The sequence below is a fragment of the Nomascus leucogenys genome, chromosome 20 (assembly GCF_006542625.1).
Source record: "Nomascus leucogenys isolate Asia chromosome 20, Asia_NLE_v1, whole genome shotgun sequence".
In the NCBI taxonomy this organism is placed as follows: Eukaryota; Metazoa; Chordata; class Mammalia; order Primates; family Hylobatidae; genus Nomascus; species Nomascus leucogenys.
The window spans coordinates 43,699,834-43,717,684 of record NC_044400.1 but is presented as its reverse complement, the minus strand read 5'-3'; the positions used below and the strand labels follow the sequence as shown (position 1 = coordinate 43,717,684).

At 38.3% G+C, this 17,851-nt stretch overlaps 1 protein-coding gene across 4 annotated transcripts in view; it reads right to left on the bottom strand.

The window, feature by feature from the left end:
• The window catches only part of ATP8A1 (ATPase phospholipid transporting 8A1), a 251,337-nt gene that overhangs the window by 217,160 nt on the left and 16,326 nt on the right, over positions 1 to 17,851 (bottom strand). For 3 of the 4 annotated variants that reach the window (XM_030801459.1, XM_003258635.2, XM_003258634.2), the window contains exons 2-3: positions 2,349 to 2,463; positions 971 to 1,070 (exon numbers count right to left, since the gene is read on the bottom strand). In XM_030801459.1, the coding sequence (XP_030657319.1) occupies positions 971 to 1,070; positions 2,349 to 2,463 (215 nt within the window). Of the gene's footprint in view, positions 1 to 970; positions 1,071 to 2,348; positions 2,467 to 17,851 lie in introns of those variants that run through there. The other variant, XM_030801460.1, reaches the window with a different exon arrangement.

The window sequence follows — 17,851 nt, the reverse complement described above, 5'->3', positions numbered from 1 at the left end:
GGAAAAAAAAAAGTAAGAGAAATCCAGTGAGAACTAGAAAATTTATAATAGATTAAAGAAAACAGTCTAAGTGCCTTCTAAAATATGCCTCACTGATTTTACTATCTTGGCTGACTAATGCTGAGTGAGGTAATGTGTTCGTATCTGATAAGTACTGGAAAAGCATGTTAATTAGTTTCATGGTAAGCAGTTGTATATAGGACTACCACCTCCATTGGAAGATTGGTTACATAAGTTACAGTATATCTATTCACTAAAATATAACTATTAAAATATTTTAGAAGTGCAGTGAATAACTGGGTATATATCCACACATTGTTATAGGAATACAGCAGGTAACAAAACAATAGGTATTCTATGATTCCCTTTTTGTAAACTAAATCAATAAACAATGCTTGGGAGGAAAAAAAAAAAAAAAAACAACCAGAAGGATATATACCCACAATTTAAGAGAAATTGTCTCTGATGGTAGAATAATGAGAGTTTTAAATTTTTTTCCTTGTGTTTTGTGGTGTTTTAAACATTTTTTATTTTCAAGTTAAATGAAAATATTTTTTCAAATTAAGCATATGTTCAATATGCTACTTTTTAATAAACTAAAACTTTTTCTGACTACAACTAATTTAAACATAAAGAGAAGCACAAGATTTAAATTCTTGCATTCTAAGGTTCAGAGTTGACACTTTTACTACGAAAATTAACATTTTAAGAAAACGTCCCATCCCCTTTACCACCCAAAATGAACAGTCCTTGCCACATCAAATTTATAGAACATCCAAAATAAGCTGATAAAAATGAATCAGAAGGCTGGAAAAGGTAGTGGATTCCAACACTGCTTGCAGCAGGAGCCAGAAATGTCCACCAAAAACAGCTTATCTCTCGGCATTTACATAAACCTCAGGTGATTGCTCACGGGCTTAACATTTATTAGTACCTGAACATTTGACAAGGTTTTATGATGTGACTTTACCTGAAGCAGTGCAATAAAGAGAAAAAATGAATTAGCAGCTCTTCTGAACTGAGAGTAGAGAAATCTTGGAAGGAATGTGATTATGTTGTATTTTGCAGTGCTAGAAAACAAAAATGAAAAGTAGCATAAAACTTCTCCATAATTAGCACCCACACTTACAAAGTTCTGCCACTACCCATACAGAAAGTTAGATAAGGAACATTTGCCGGCTGTTTCAAATTGGGAGAATATTGCAAAGGGTCATTAACCTAAATGAAAAAGAGTGAAAAGGTTAAATAAATAGTAAAGAATGAATACCACAGATTTTTTTTTTGCATAATCTTTTGTCCTCTTTGGCCAATTATCCTGCTTAACATTACTAGAAGTAGCTTACAAAGAAGAGCAACTTTGGAGTTAAAGGGCTCCAGCCCTCCATAAGACAGAGTACAATGTGTGACTGGAAAATAAAATCTTGCAAAAAAACCCCCAAAATCAGCAATTTGAGCAATTTGACCAGACACTGTAAACAGAGATGCCTTTCCTGGATAATTTCAGGGAGATTTCTGGGGTTCTGCTTGAATTTTCTTCACTGCCACTCCAGGAACTTGGCTAGAAATCCACACTAACCACACCAGATATGCCCACATCAGTAAGATATCACCACTTAGGTCTTAGAAACACCCAGATCTTCCTCTTGTTTATCAAATAGAAAGGAGATTAAAGCAGACACAAGCCACATTACCCAAATTGAGAAATGTTCCTCTAGAATTTGAAGTTGTACATATTAAGTGGGCACTTCTCAAATCTAGTAACTCTGCCACTGGAGAAACACTTTGCTAGCATCAAAGGTGTTTATGTGGTCCCAGAGGCCGCTTAAATGGCCAGTGCTTACACAGATACTTTTTACATTATTGTTAGAATGAAAACACAACAATGCAGTGAAGTAATTCGCACAGCCCTCCATTCGTCCACACTATAGTAAACTTCACAACTATCAAAAACTAATACTTAAAGACTATATAACCGGAAGGAATTATTGGTGCAGAATTGCAAAGACCTCTTCTAAAATGTTAAAACTTGTTAACCAAAACCAGTAATGCATCGCGCTATTAACAGGTTTAGGACAGAGGCATTTACACATAAGCAGCTTCCATTATTCAATATCTACGTAGAATTGGCAGAGGAGGGGTGCTTATTCTTTCTGCTCCTTGCTATTTCCAGATTCTTATGAATATTTCTCTATGGGATAGAAGATGGAGAAACAGCGTATTCACACTGCCCACAGGGAGCTCTCAAATATTAACTGACTGCACTGAAAGCTCTTTGCAAGCATTTTCATTCTGACCTAACCGTCTCTGCTCTGCTGGCTGGTCTCAAGGCATTCTTTGGTAGTTCTTACCTGACATGGTTATTGCAGAATTTTGTCAGCTGGGGCTGGTTGATGAAAATAGTCCTTACTTCCTCCTGGTCAGCCAGTGAGGTCTTCTCTGAAACATCATCTGTCTTCTCATAACCTTAAAAAGAGATCATCTTCTTATTGGACAATAAATGTTTTACTGTCCAGACCAAAAACACATTTCATAACTAGTCTAGAATATGAAATCTGTTAAAAGCTACTTGCTTCTCCTTACTGTTGTTTCTAATAAAAAGTAACATCCCCATATTTAACATTTCTACTAGATTTAAAGGGCAGCATTTAATAGTCATGTAAAAACTGAGCCATATCAAAAACAAGGCATAACATCAACTTTACATTTCCCCCATAAGTGTTCAACTTATTTCCTTCCACTATATAAAAAGATGCCCAGAAGTAAAAATTAATTCTAAACTGGTTTAAATTACAGTTTTAGGTGAAACTAACAAGGTAATTTAAAAAATAGTCAAAAATTCAAGCATATGCATTTAATACTTTTCCGGGTTTTTTTTCCCAGATGAAGACAGAAGAAAAGATAAATAGTAAGGTTTAAATAGGGAACTGCAACAATGATCCAACTCACTATCATCACCTATTTTTTTCTCCAGTTAGAATTCATGTTCACAAATGAACTTCAAATTTCTCAAGAGCACTTCAAGTCATCTCATAACCATTGAAACAATAGGATACATTCAACTGGGTACTTTGTTGCAATGTTGACAAACACTTTAAAAAATACAAGTTCTAGAACTGAATATGAACAGATAGTATTTTAAACAGCTTTTTGTACCTTCTAGTGAAAAATCAAAGGGGTGACCACAGTACTATATCTCCAAAACCCACTTTTCTTCTCTTTTCTGCCTAGCCAATGCCAACTCCTCCCATAAGACCAGGTGACATGTGGTTTCTTCTGAAGTGTTCTATGATGTTCAAGTTAGAGAAACGTCTTTGGGTTTCCACAGCCCTCTGAACCTCCCCACTCTTCAGCAAAACACTTACCAGAAGGTTTTGTTGCTGCCTGAGTCAGGTTCCCCCTACCAGAATGGGAACTCCCTAGGGCCATAGAGGGTGTGTTATTCATCTTCCCAACACCAGTGCCAACAAACAGCAGGTACCCAATGTTTGCCGAATACATATACCCAATGAAAATTGAGTGGTTGACTGTTTTTTGAGGGCAAGAAAAGCTGCTCCACCCACTGATAAAAAAACAACTGTTGGCCAAGTGCTGGTAACAAACTACGTGAAAAGCTGGCCTGTGGGGTTTGTTATAGTACGCAACCAGAAAATCATTGAGGTGTTCTACAAAGGTGAGAAGCATAAGCACAGGGACTGGGGTGTGAGACACGGTGTCATGTGTGCAGGGGAGAGCAAACAGGGCAGTGCTGCTGGAGCACAGACAGAAGGCGGACGAGAAACCACGCTGAGGAAGCACACAGGCCAGGTCCCAGAGGACCCTGCGCTCTGCTTGGCAGCCAGCCACCGAAAGCTTTCCAAGTAGGAGGGGCGCAGGGTGAGAGGCACATTGTATCCTTATCACCCTGGAGGTCACATGCTCCGAGGAGGTTCTGTCACACCCATTTTACAGTATCAGACCCAATCAGCAGCTTTGCTCACAGTGTTTCCCTACACCATGTTCTAAACACATACTTTTCCCTCTAGTTTTGTATAATTGAAATTTCACACATGGGTTATCGAATAGAGGGAGATCAATCTTTAAAAAAAATCGAGTCCTTTATTAGGTCTTCCTTCGTGGTAGCACGAAGACCAGAGTGTGCTGTTCCCCGCCTTTGGATTAGAGAGAAAGCCTCAAAAAAACCAGCTCTTCACTCCACTCTGAGCTGATGTTCTCAGGTTGTGTTGTATTTACTTTATATAACGGACTTTTGAGTGTTGTATTTACTTTATGTAATGGGACTTTTGAGGGCCCGGCTCTTGGATGTCCTTAGCTGAGGAATTGGGTGTTACTCCCTCCAGACATACCTACTTACATTGAGGTCTCAAACACTGCTGGGAGAGCACTGGATACTGCTGTCTACTGAAAGCAATTGGATACTGCATCTCCCCCTCAGATATTAACTTGTATTCAAGAATTTCTGAAGGGCAAAGGATTTTCCTTGAACTAAAGGGATTGGAATTAACCCCATCCCTTATGTGGGAATCAGGGTAATTAAAACAATCCTAATGGATTAGTAAGGAGCCCAACCTAGGTCAGATAATAAGGGATCTTTAAAGAGAAAACTCACCAAAATGAGGGGTAAAGTCTAAACTGTAGACTGTTGCCAGGGGTAGGACCACCGAAGAGACTGGATGGCTCTGAGCACAGGATTTCACAGATAACACAGGCTTTCTTTACCCAGGCATTACAGAAAGGCTTTGGCAAGATATTGTACATGAAGCTGAATGTATGCAGAACGCTTGGCTCTGTTGTGCCCTGACCAGGTGTGATATTGAGGTAGGGAGATCTGCACTGAAAGCAGGGAGTGAGGCTCTCAGCCAGTGGAGCTGGTAGGCACCTCTCCCCTGTCTCCTCAGCAGTGACATGGAGAGCCATCAGGCACCTGAAGCCCACTCCCAGAATGTCTGAAGGCCAGAGATTGCAGGTATCACCTTCTGTTATGTATCCGATTCTGTTTACTCCTAGCAGGTGACAGCAAGCTAGCAGTAAACAGGCATAGCAACCTCAGAGGTTCTCAGAAATATCTCAGTGAACATACTTGACCTCAGAGATCCTCAGGAATATTCTGATGAAGGTACCTGGAAAAAAAACTAGCATTTTTGCTAATTTGGAAGTGAGAGTTTGTAACCATTATAATTAAACTCTTCAATGAAATCATCTTACATTGCAGAAATGCGCAAGTTAGGTCTGGACTTAACATAAGTAACCTGTCAATCCAGACTCTTTCCATGTAAAGAGAGACAGACTCTTCTATTTGATTAATGAACCAACACTTTGAGGAAGGTAGGTGGCAATTTTGATCTCACAGTTCTGGGTTAAAGGTGAAAACACATTTGCTACATTCAAAATTGACAGTTATTCAATATGCACCAGATAATTCTATTTTATGATTTCATTTTTTAATTTCCTCTGCATATCACCACCTTCATCAGCTATAATAACCACATAAAGAGCTACATGTGCACACCTGGGCAATGCCTAAGCTGAGCTATTAGAGTGGTGACAAAGGCAATCAAAATAGAATCCTTTACCACCCTGCCCCAAAGAGGGTCAAACTAAGATGGTGTTCCTTCTTATACATGGTTCTATTCCTCATTTTAAGGAAGGAACCCATCTCCCTTGCTATTTGTTTAATAATTTAGAGGGTTCGTTCACATAAGTCATTAAAATTTACTAATAGCTTTTAATCCACCTGTCTGAACTCCAAAGGACTACTGAAAACTGTGACGCTTTTATGTCACCCCCTCACAGAAAGCAAGAGGAAGGGGAGTGCCGTTCTGGATCTAGTAACAGTTCTCACTGAGTCTTCCCGTTAGGTCAGGATTCAGAAGCCTTCTTTGTCCGTAAGTCATGCTAAAAGTGAACTTTACTGAGAGAAAGAAACACACCTTAATCATGCTCTCTGGTATCTCTCTCAGCTTTTCCTAGCACAATCTTGCACAAAGAGGACATACAATACTTGCATATTTAATGGAAATGGACTTCAAGACATTTGACAGGCTGCTTCTGAGATCCACTCAGTGACCCACCCATCTTCTCTGGGTTCAGACTGAACTCTGAAGCCCACCATGCAATGGGTTTGAACTCCGTATTAAGTATAGTCGAATGAACAGTATTTGGTAAATGGCAAAGCCAAGAATAAAACATGACCTTAGATAGTCACTTACTTTCACTAGGCTTCAGTTTCCTAATCTGTCAAAGAGAAGTATTATATGTTCATTTCCTGGAATAGTTGGTAGTAAATGAAGGAATATGTATGCAATGTACTTAAAACACCTAGTATTGTAATAGATTACAACACATGTAATTTGTATTACAATAAATGTAATAGATATTGTAAATGTCTATTATACTTAAAGAGTTAACGGGGTGGATAATGATACAGCCATAGTCTGAGCATCATAAAAATGGGAGGTGGCTTCTGGGTTAGAGGTTGAAGAATGTTTTGGGGCAGTAATTCTTTACCTTGTGGTGTAATTGACAATTCACCTGCTTCCCTTGTTACATGGTAAGTTACCTATTATACCTCTGGTTCATAGTAAGCCCTGAAAGCCTGACGAATTAACAAGTGAGCAAAACCAGATTAGTAATATACTAGAAACAGATCTCTTTCAAGTAGACATATGTTGTCCAAGCCTGTAGGACCGATGTCCAAACAACAATTAGTAAATTTACGATGAGAAGTAATTGCCATAGGAACTAGAGTAACTGAAGTTCCATAATCAATTCAACTCTCCCAGATTGGCCTATGTAGAAAGTTAAATGACCAAAGTAACCCACTCACCAGTGGTTAGATGAACTAAAACTCTCATAGCATTAGGGAAGTACAGCCTGATGCAACCAATCCTGCTAAAGGGGTAGATCCATCTGTAGGACCAACCTCTTAAAAGTTTGTTGCAATACCTTGACAATGAGGCCATGATACTTCAAGTCTGTTGGCTAATGCTTCTATTCCCTTCTGCAGAGCTGAGAAGAGTGCTGATAATGTTTAACCCCATGACTTACCCCTACCTTGACCATCTCCATACCCGTTCCCATCTTCGAATATAAATTGATATTTAATCTTCCAATGGGATTACCAAACCCTGCAGGCCTAGGAACCAATCCTGCCCCCTTGCAGGTGACTTTGCTCCTGTATATGTTAGTCTTAAAAAGAAATGAGAAGGTATACTCAATTCCCAAATTTCCAAGTTGTTGGAGATATCTCAAAATGGCCCACAAGTACAGACACACAAAGTAAATGATGATAGTACCACCAGATATATGCTCCTTCCTCACATTTTCGATTCTCCAAGAGACTAACTCATGCATTCACCCCAATGGCCTTGGTGCTCAGTCAGACATTTGACATCCACTAATAGCATTATTAGTCTTCTTAAATTAAGTTTCACAGAGCAAACTGACAGGCAAATTCATACACCTAACACTTTGAGGAACAGAACTGAGCAAGGATCCTTTTCTATGTATGAAAGCACATTTGCATGGCGGCTTCTGGGAAATCTTAGCTTCTTTCAACACTGTGTTCTCCAAGGTCTGACACTTCTTAAAAACAGTCAGAATCAAACCAGTCCCCAGAAAAATGAATCTGGTCTAGCTTTTATTGAAATGAGCAAGGAAAAGACTTTTCCTTATTTATGCCGAATGTGGATTATGATTCAGTAATTCAGAATCCATTCAGAATCCCAGCTATATTGAAAATTCCATATATAATGTTTGTAATATTCTGCTTGATTCCTATCCCCCGCCAGCAGAAAAGCAATTTTGTTTTCTGAATTGTGGTTTATCTCAAGCAATAATAAAATTATCCAGTATTTGCTACGCATATTTTAAACCAGAGACTCTAAGAGGCCAAGTTTTTGCATTCTTGGTCATAAAATGGCCAAATGCTATTTCTAAACTTCAGAAGGACCAAGAATTTCAGTACAGGGAATAGTCACCTATAACTTTTAACTACTGAATATGCTAATAAGATTACTTTGTATTACCAAATAAAAATATACAAGCAACATCCTTCTGGTGACATTTTAGCTTCCAGCAATAATTTTATTTGTCAAGAAAACAAAGGATGCTGGTGGGTCACTATCCTAATTATGACTCTGAAGTGAGCAAGTGCTCATCTTCCCCGAACAGTGTTTCATCACTTAACCCACTTAGGGGCTGTGAGGTGAGCTCAAGTTCTACCAATTACCCACATGACCCTGCACAAACCACTTCATCCCTGGGGGTTATTCTCTTCCTTTGTACAATGGGGAAGCCAGGCTAGGCTAATAATCTGACATTTACTCTCAGCTCTAAAATTCTGTGAAATTAATATCTGCTGAGCAGCAGGCAGAAAAAAAATCAGTAGTTATGTTCAGAAGAGCAGGGAAATTCTGAAAAACAAAGTAAAAAAATTTCCCTTCTTAAGCCTTTATTGAGATGTTTCACAGCAACAGTTGCCCTCCTTAATCTCCAGCCAAAACTCAGTCACGAAGTGAAATGGTGCTTTGTGATGGTAATTCAACTTCCATATTTGAAAAGCTAAGCAGTGACTATCATCAGTTGTCAACAACTACCTGGCATCTACTGATCAGTGACTACTGGGTTGCTGAGTATGACGACACAGAGTCTTCCTTTCTTCATCTGCCCAGATTCATCATCACATGCTTATATGCACACAGTACAATGTAACAGAGGAAAATGCTCAATAGTATAAGTGAAAGGCTTCTGACCTGCTCATATGAGAGAAGTATCATTTCTGAAATATTCCATTTTTCATCCAAAATATCATGATCTAATAAGACCTGTTGTTCATTCGTTTATTCATTCATTCAATATACTTAAGAATCTACTATGTTTTGGGCATTTTAAAAATGCTACAGAAACAGCAGGAAATAAGATAAGGTCCTCTTTCTCAGGGGCTTATTTTCTAGAGAAGAGTAAGATAATTACAGATCATGGTAAGAGTGAGGAAGAAAATAAGTGATTGTAGAACAATAGACAGAATTCTTTGTGCTTAAGTTTCATTATGTATATAATAGAAATAATAACAGTACCTTACCTCAAAGGGTGGTTGTAAGGACCCAGCGAGCAAATATAGAGAACAGTGCCTGGCACGTAGTAAGAGTTTCCAAATGAATGTGAGCTATTTTCATTGTTGTTGTTATCACTGCTAGTGATATAGCTGCTGCTATTTTACACTGAGTGGTCAGAGAAGACGTCTCAAGGAGATGCTGAGTTGAGACCTTGATGACACATAAAGGAAGATAAGGGACAGTTGTCAACCCAAAAAGGGGAATAGCAGGAAAAGCCCTGGAGGGGAGAATGAGCTTGGCATTTCCAGGAACATGAGGGCCACTAATAGTAAACACAGCATAAAACAAAAAGAAGCAGGGCCAGATTGGGAGAAACAATAAACAGCCTGAATTTATATTCTTTATGCAGTAGGAATTCACTGACAGGTTTAAGTAGAAAGACCATTTCGAGGACACTGTGATAATCCAGATAAAAGATGATGAGTCCTGGGTTAGACTGGTGACAGAGATGAAAGGAAGTGGATGCATACATTATACTCTGGAGGCAGAGCTGGCATGAGCCATATAACCTCTTCATGATTGTATGATGCCCCACAGTACTACCACCTGATGCTACTCCATGCAAAAGCCCAAGACATGAAAGAAATGTAGGATTTTTAAAAATCTGACCCATAATGTTTTATTTTGATCACATGCTAAATTTACAATATTTTGGATGTGTTGGGTTACATATATTGTTCAAATTAATTTTGCCCATTACTTTTAATGTAGGATTGTAAATACAACAAATAATTAACCACTTAATGAATAGAATTCTCTTTACAGCCAAACAACCCTAATCCTTAGATATCATGCATCCTTTTTCTCATTATTACATGGTAATCAATAATGTTTAAAATACAGAATATAATCAAGGAGGGCATTAAAGAATCATGCCTAAGAATGAGAGAGACTGTTTAGTCTACCAGTTATAAGCTCTGGTTACTTTAAACAAGATAATTAACCTTTAGCTACCTACCTTCTTACATGAGTTTGTGGGGATTACATGAGACAATGCATGTGTAAAGTGCCTGGCTCCTCATGCATATGCAAAAATTCTATTTATTATGAAATCAGAAGGGCAAACTATGGGAGAAAATAAATAGGCTATGTAGTCAGATGTATGTTCAAATTCAGATTATAACACTTCTACATGGGCAAATTATTTTATCATCTGAGTCTCAGCTTCCTCATCCATAAAATATGGTTAATGTGAGGATGACATTATGTTAGCAATGTAGCACAATACTTGTCATTCAAACAGTTCCTGTCACCCTATCCTCCCCACAGATTAATCTCCCCTTCAAAATACTTCATATGGGAAAACCAAAAGTCTTAAAGACTGTAATGTAGGTATTAACATTTACTTATTTTGGATAATATTTATAGTTGTGACCAGTGTAAATCCATATAGACAGCAAAATAATAAATTTTGCCATACAATTTGGTAAATTAATATTGAGTACTTTTTAACAAAATTGTCATCTGTATGGGGTTATGCAACAGAAATGCAGGGGTGGTAGGTAGGAGGGAGACAAGAACAAGATACAAAATCACTCTGTTGCCTGGTAATACGATTATAGAACCATTAAGTTTTTTGCAGACTCAACTTTATTGCAATTACAAGTAAGGCTGTAATTGGAATCAGAATATCTATTATATTATTTCCTAAACATTTTTAGGAGAGTGCAATTATATAACCTTTCACTCAATGGTTTCCAATACTAGGCATTAAAGGGACCATATTAGCTGCTCAAGTTTCTTGACTTAGGTTGAGGTCATTAAACAAGCAGTCATACTTGCAACAGTCAAAGAATCTAATAAAAGAATATTAACAGGGAAACTAGACAGAGACTTTACAGGCACAACTGCAGAACTTAGGTGTGATTAAAGTTAGGTACTACTAAGATGGAATTATGAGCATTAACCACTATCCTTTTCAAAGGCTTAATAATTGAAAGTCCTGAAAATATATACACACACACATATGTATTTGTATATAGTTTTGATACAGAAGCTTAAGAATATATATATACACATATACACATATATATACACACACATATATACATATATGCATGTATATATACACACATATATACATATATACGTGTATATATACACACATATACACATATATACGTGTATATATACACACATATACACATATATACGTGTATATATACACACATATATACATATATATGTGTATGTATATATGTGTGTGTGTATATATATGTGTATATATATGTGTGTGTGTGTGTGTGTATATATATATATATATACACACACACACACACACACACACACACATACGCTTCTTAAGCAGGTGGAGCAGCTCCTGGAAGCACATGAAAAGCTTACAGAAAGGTTGAGGAAGATCTAAGGCAGCTTGACTAATGGACAATCAGTTCAAGATACCACAGATTCAGTCCTATCTGTGTTCAGCCTTTTCATCTCTCCAGATGACAAATTGACTGTGATTGGCTTAGCATGGGCCATGTGCTGACTTTTAAGTCAAAGAGGGGCATGGTAACTTGATGGAGCAGTCCCCTAAGACTATGGGGGAAGGGGGAATTCTCCAAAGGAAAGCAATGGGCTTAATACACACACACACACACACACACACACACACACACACACACACACACACGTAAGCTTCTTAAGCTGGATCAAAACAATTCTTGGCTGAATAATTTAGATGTTTGTATTTACTTTGTTTTTAGTGGTATCTTAGTAGATAGTTCATTTAATTATAAATGCAGAAGCAATTACTGCAGTGACAAAGGAGGTCTGAAATCCCATGTTCTGCATTGTTAAAGCAGAATGGTCACTTCAAATGTTCGATTGTGAGTCTGACAGCAGCTGTTCGGAGATGGGTGGGGGGAGAGAGAGAGCTCATGAAAAAAAGGAACCACCACTCTGGAGACAATAAACTGGGTGCTTCAAAGGTAAAGACTTACAAACTACATTTTCAAATATGGCACTGAAGAAATCAAACACCCTTAAAAGCACGGAAATTAAAGTGGAAACTATTTAGCAATACCTCTCAAATTTCTAGATCATGACCACAGTAGCCAGGGGAAAAATAAAATTTTCAGTTGCATTAATGCACCATCCCTGTACCGAGTGTTAATGCAGGCTCTTTGCGGTGGACAATCTGCTCTTTCCAGCTCGGCATCTGCTTCTCCTGGAAACAGCCCATTGCTTTCCTTTGGAGAATCCCTCCCCCGGAGCCTTAGGGGACTGTTCCATCAAGGCTCCATGCTCCTCATTGACTTAAAAGTCAGCACACGACCCATGCTAAGCCAGTCAGTCAGCTTGCCATCTGGAGAGATGAAAAGGCTGAACACAGACAGGAATGAATCCGTGGTATTAGTCAAGCTGCCTTAGATCCTCCTCGACCTTTCTCTAAGCTTTTCATGTGATTCCAGAAGCTACTCCACCGGCTTAAAGGATATGCTCAGCCTATATATTATGGAATCTTGGCAGAATCATTTCAGTCCTCTGCTGGAAGCCAAATCCTGTCCCAACACCCATCTAATGTAGGTGGGCACTGATGCCCTACCCAGACTGGCTAGCCTTCTTCCAGAAGCTAAGCCCTGTTCCCTGTACCTCAACCACTAGCTGGCTTTTCTGATCGGCATGGAATGATGACCTGGAACCACAGTGCAATTTTCCTGCTTAAGAATAAGCAGGCTACCTGGAACCTTCCCCAACAGGCCCTACTTGCTGGATCAGATCTCTTCTGATGTTAACAGCTGCCCTAAACAAGCTCTGAGTCCAGCATGTTCTGGGACAACTGTGGATTGCAACTCTAAGGAACTTGCACAATAGCCAAACGGTTTTCCACATCCCTACCTTCCTCTCCATCACCCTCTTGTTCATGCAACTGTGATGCTAGCTCATTACCTCCAAGTCCATCTGAGTTATAACAAAATGTTACATACCCTTGATCATGTAAAACATGGTTATCTCCTTCAACAATTGATAGCTTTTCATTATACAAAAGGGTTCACTTTTTAAAAGAGTTCTAAAAATGAAGATTAGGAGATGTCACTTGTCATATGGAGACTTGCTCAAGGTTAGAGTGTCACTGAACACCAAAGCCAAGACAACATTTGGAAATTGATAAAGTTCAACCCATATCTAAAGCTCTGACACTGATAGATAGATTCATGTATTCATTCAACAATTAAATTTGACCTCACCTCTCCCTTTAACTCTATCCTTTGCTGGTCTATTACACCTCAACAGTATTTCCAGTTCAGACATTTCTCTACCCCTTCAGCCTTGTTGGATGCTACTTAAGTGTCAAAATACTCTCCTTGGCCATTCTTCTTTGAAGGGATACCTACAAAAGTTTTGAATATATTTTCTATGTAAAAGACCATCATACATCTGACACTAATCTTTTCAGCTATATGCTTAGTTCAATAATAAGAAATGCTATAGATGCTTAGGTACAGAGGATGGGACAGGCGCAAGGGTATGGGTAAGTATCTATTAAGTATGCTACTCTAATATAGGGAAGTAACATGAATGACCCTTCAGCAAAGTCCCTTCTGTGCATTAAATGTTCACTAAAATTTCTATTTCAATATAAGGCATCCAAAAATTCCCAGAAATTTATAGTCTTGTCTCTATCCTAATAACCACTAATATATTTTGTCATCAGGACCTGTCATTAGTAGACATGGTAAATGACATGTTTAAGTGCCTTTGAGGGAATTGATTTAAAAATAAACAAGTGTAAAACACACTACAGCAGTTATTGTCTAAAAAATGAAAAAAAGTAATGACTTAACATTTCTTGAACTCTTGCTAAATTGTGACAAGCCCCTGAAGTAGCACTACAGATTCTAAGTGGTGGATTCTAAAGAGTATTCCTGACATTCAGAAGAAAGGATATCCTTAAGCAGTATTACAAGGAAATCTATAGTATGCCTAGAGTTGGGCCTCACACATGGTAAGCAGTCAATCTTGTTGGCAGCCAGCCTTGGATATTAACCTAAAATAATAGTCATCTTTGGCATGCTGAATTGCTTGGAAATAATAAAACATTTACTAATGCCATTTCATGCTTAACTGGAAAAGGAACCAGAACAATGAAAGACAGGAGGAATTTAATGACATCTCCTTGGGAATAACCCATAGATAACTTTATCTGATAGAAGAATTAAATAGTATATTTGCCAACATAGATGTTTAAAAATTGACACAGAAGCAGACTGCACCAGAAAGGAGGGGTTGCAACCACCAGACATCTACCAAGCATCTCCTAGAAGTCTCAGTTAGCTTAAAGCACCACTGACTTGCAGTGGCATTAAGTTCATCTCTAAAAATGCACAGGAAACAAGGCGGACTGATACTATGGACTGGATTCTAATCCAAGCAAAAGTGGTAAAGAAGTAATGATACTCTTAAACAAATAACTGTATCAAAGAGTTTTTGACTGTCAAAGAGGGGAATACCAGGCCACGTCAGATATGTATTCTGGATTTCCGGAGGGCACATTTCAATTTATTATCAAGATCCACAAAGTGCAGAAGCCCCAACAGCTGTCCAAAGCCACATGCTGAGTAATTGTGGAAGGCCCTGACAAGTGGGGGAGGTGGTCAGGGAGGGGTGAAGGAGTTGTATTTAGAGACCACTGCTGCTTCACAGGAAGTACTTGAACAAGCACAAGATTAAAAAAAGATCACAGGAAAGGTTGAAAATAGATAGGTTCACATGTTCAACAATAAATATTAACAGATGCACAGACATCTGAGACTGGAGGAAAGGTGTTGTAAAAAACGTTAGAGATCACTCAATTTTTTTCCCCCTTTCATTTGAAACACAAATAATTGATGAGATGAGCCTGCTGCCTGGAATAGATGATGCAATGTTGTTAACAGATAATAAAAGGCAGAACTTCTCAGCTCCAACTTCTACTTTGCTTCAATTGTCTATCAAGGATAATCATCTTAAGACTGGAAAGGTTAGAATGAACATTAGTTCGAAGAACTAAACCAAAAGACAAGGTAGGGGATTATTTTAAGAGGAAAAAAAGAAAAATCAGCACCTAACTGCTCTAAATGAATTCCTAGCCTATAGCAAATACATATATGTATGTATAGGTATATATAATTATTTTCTAACCTACAGAACTGTGAGAACCTGAAAAAAAGTGAACTGTTACTAATCAGAGAAGAACTATGGTGAATGAGAGAGGAACTAAAAGATGAAGACAATTTAGTCATCATTCAGTATGCATGGGGGATTGGTTCCAAGACCCCATACAAAATCTGCAGATGCTCAATTACCTTATATAAAGTGATGTAGTATTTCAAATAACCTACACATATCCTCTTGTATATTTTAAATCATCTCTTGATTACTTATAATACCTAACACAATGCCTACACATCATTTGCACGGATTCAACATAGTACTTGGTGTGTGGCAAATTCAAGTTTTGCTTTTTGAAACTCTATGGAATTTTTTTTTTTCTGAATACTTTTGATCCATGATTGGCTGAATCCATGGATGTGAAACTAAGGGATAAGGAGGGACACTTGCACTCTCCCAGCATTCAAAAAAGAAGGTGGATCATGAAGATCATAAACCACCATTTTTTAAAATGGGAGTCTACGGATGTGCTTTCAAAGTTCACAGACTTACAAAATGGGATCCACTGCTTCTAAAGGATTTTTGGGAAAGATCTGAAAATTCAGAAGTTAAAAGAACATTTCTGAGAATTCAGTTAAACATGGAACTGAGCTTAATTATTTTGAAAGCAGTGTTTCTCATACAAAGGATATATTCTCAAAGACCAAAAAGAAATGTTTCCTCTAAAAAAGGTCCTTTACATTAGATAAGTCTGAATAATAATGCTATTGGCCAATGAGTTTGAGGCCAATGCTAGTCAAACATTAAGCGCGGCTGATTAACAGACTGCTTAAAAGGGAGGTGGTGACTGATGGGGATCAGTAAGCCTCCACTGACCAAATCCCTTTTCTTTCTTTTCAGAAATAGAACCCTCAGCAGCTGGATTTCAAGAAGGCCTTTGGGTAGGCCCTATTGTTATAAATGAAGACACATGATTCCATGATTATGAAACAATGTGGATTCACAACTATGTAGTTGACAAACATAACATGGAGGTGTCTCACATAGTAAAGCTATTCTTTGGCCATCCCTGCCTGTGAGCCCTTCTGAAAGAGCCTCCCCTGGGTCACCCTTGGACTCTGTCTCTCCTTCCATTTCCTGGCCTAGTACCTGAGCCCTAGGTGTCAGGGTCAACATGGAGCACCTGACCAGCCAGGCCAGTCAGATCCCTTTTAGAGAATGTGGATTGTGGTCAGTCAACTCAGCACCAAGCAAGAAACATCACGGACAGTTGGGCTGGAGGGAGCATCATGGCACTCTGAAGCCACATGCATGCCAAAGTTAGGAAGTGAAGGAGCTGACATACAGAGACCACCCCCCCCCCAAAAAAAAAAAGAGAAAAAAGGCAATGCTGGGTAGAGAGAGAGACTCCAAAGAACCAGTTCAATGAACCTCAGCTGTGATACAAGAGGATCCCTTAAGAGTAAATGCCTAACTTGGTAAGGGCTCTGGGTCCAGACTGCCTGGGTTCCAATGACAGGATAAGGACACATGACATGATTAATCAATGTACAGATGACATGAAAAAAATCAGAATTCTAGAAGATTTTGAAAGGCTGAATAAGTTGAAGGTTCTAAAGGCCTAAAGAATCAACTGTGTAAATACAACATGGGAGACACCTGACCCAGCAAGTTGTGTAGAGCATAAATGTTTTTACTGCTTTTATTGCTTTCTTATCAAGAAAAAACTTGCTAAGAATTTGAAATGTCTGAGAACGGAATGGGCTGTCTTAAAAGGGTGTGTGTTCCCTTCACTGTGAGGTATTCAAGCTGTATCAGTTACTGTGTTGCATTAAATGACTTCTAAGTTCCCTTCCAACTCTAGAATCCAAGGATTCTATCGTTTTAAATTTCTTATTTTTTTTTAAGACAACTATAAGCTTATCGAGAGAACCACTGACACAGTGCAGGGTGCAAGTTTTCATCATTTTGTACATGGAAAAGAGTATTATTAAATTAGTTACTATAAATGCTTGTAGGATAGTTAACCCCATTGACTTCAGTAGCAGTGTGTTCATAGGAAGATAGAACTGAATTATAGCTCTGAATGAGCTAGGCCTTAAAAAGCACTGGGGAAAAAATGCATGAACAATGATGAAAGTTATCTGAATCATTACAACTTTAACTTTTAGAGCTCTTTACACATTTTATAACATACAAACAGGTAGATTTATTACAAGAAGCAGAAACAACTAAATGACATCATTATGCTGCTACATTAATCTCAGAATGAGTCAGTGGAGTTTAACTGGCACCTGCTTCTTATCTCCATTGTGACTTTGCAAGAGAGGAAAAACAACTCACCTTTATTTTTTTTTTTTTAAACAAAGTCTCAATCATCAAAAACATCCAGTGAAGAAACTAAAGTCTTCCTGCCCATTACAACTTTGGTAGGGACATCAGTACAGCACACACAACAACATACACTGTCCACAAACAAGACAAGTGTTTTATCCTACAGAACCAGATGCTACCCAGGGTAAGGAAAGTGTGACACTCTCATCTGCCTGTTGATAACACAGTGCCACAACCAGGTTTGCCAAATATCCAACAAATCCATTAAACAAAGCTAGAAAAAGAGGAAACCCACAAAAGAGCATCCAAGA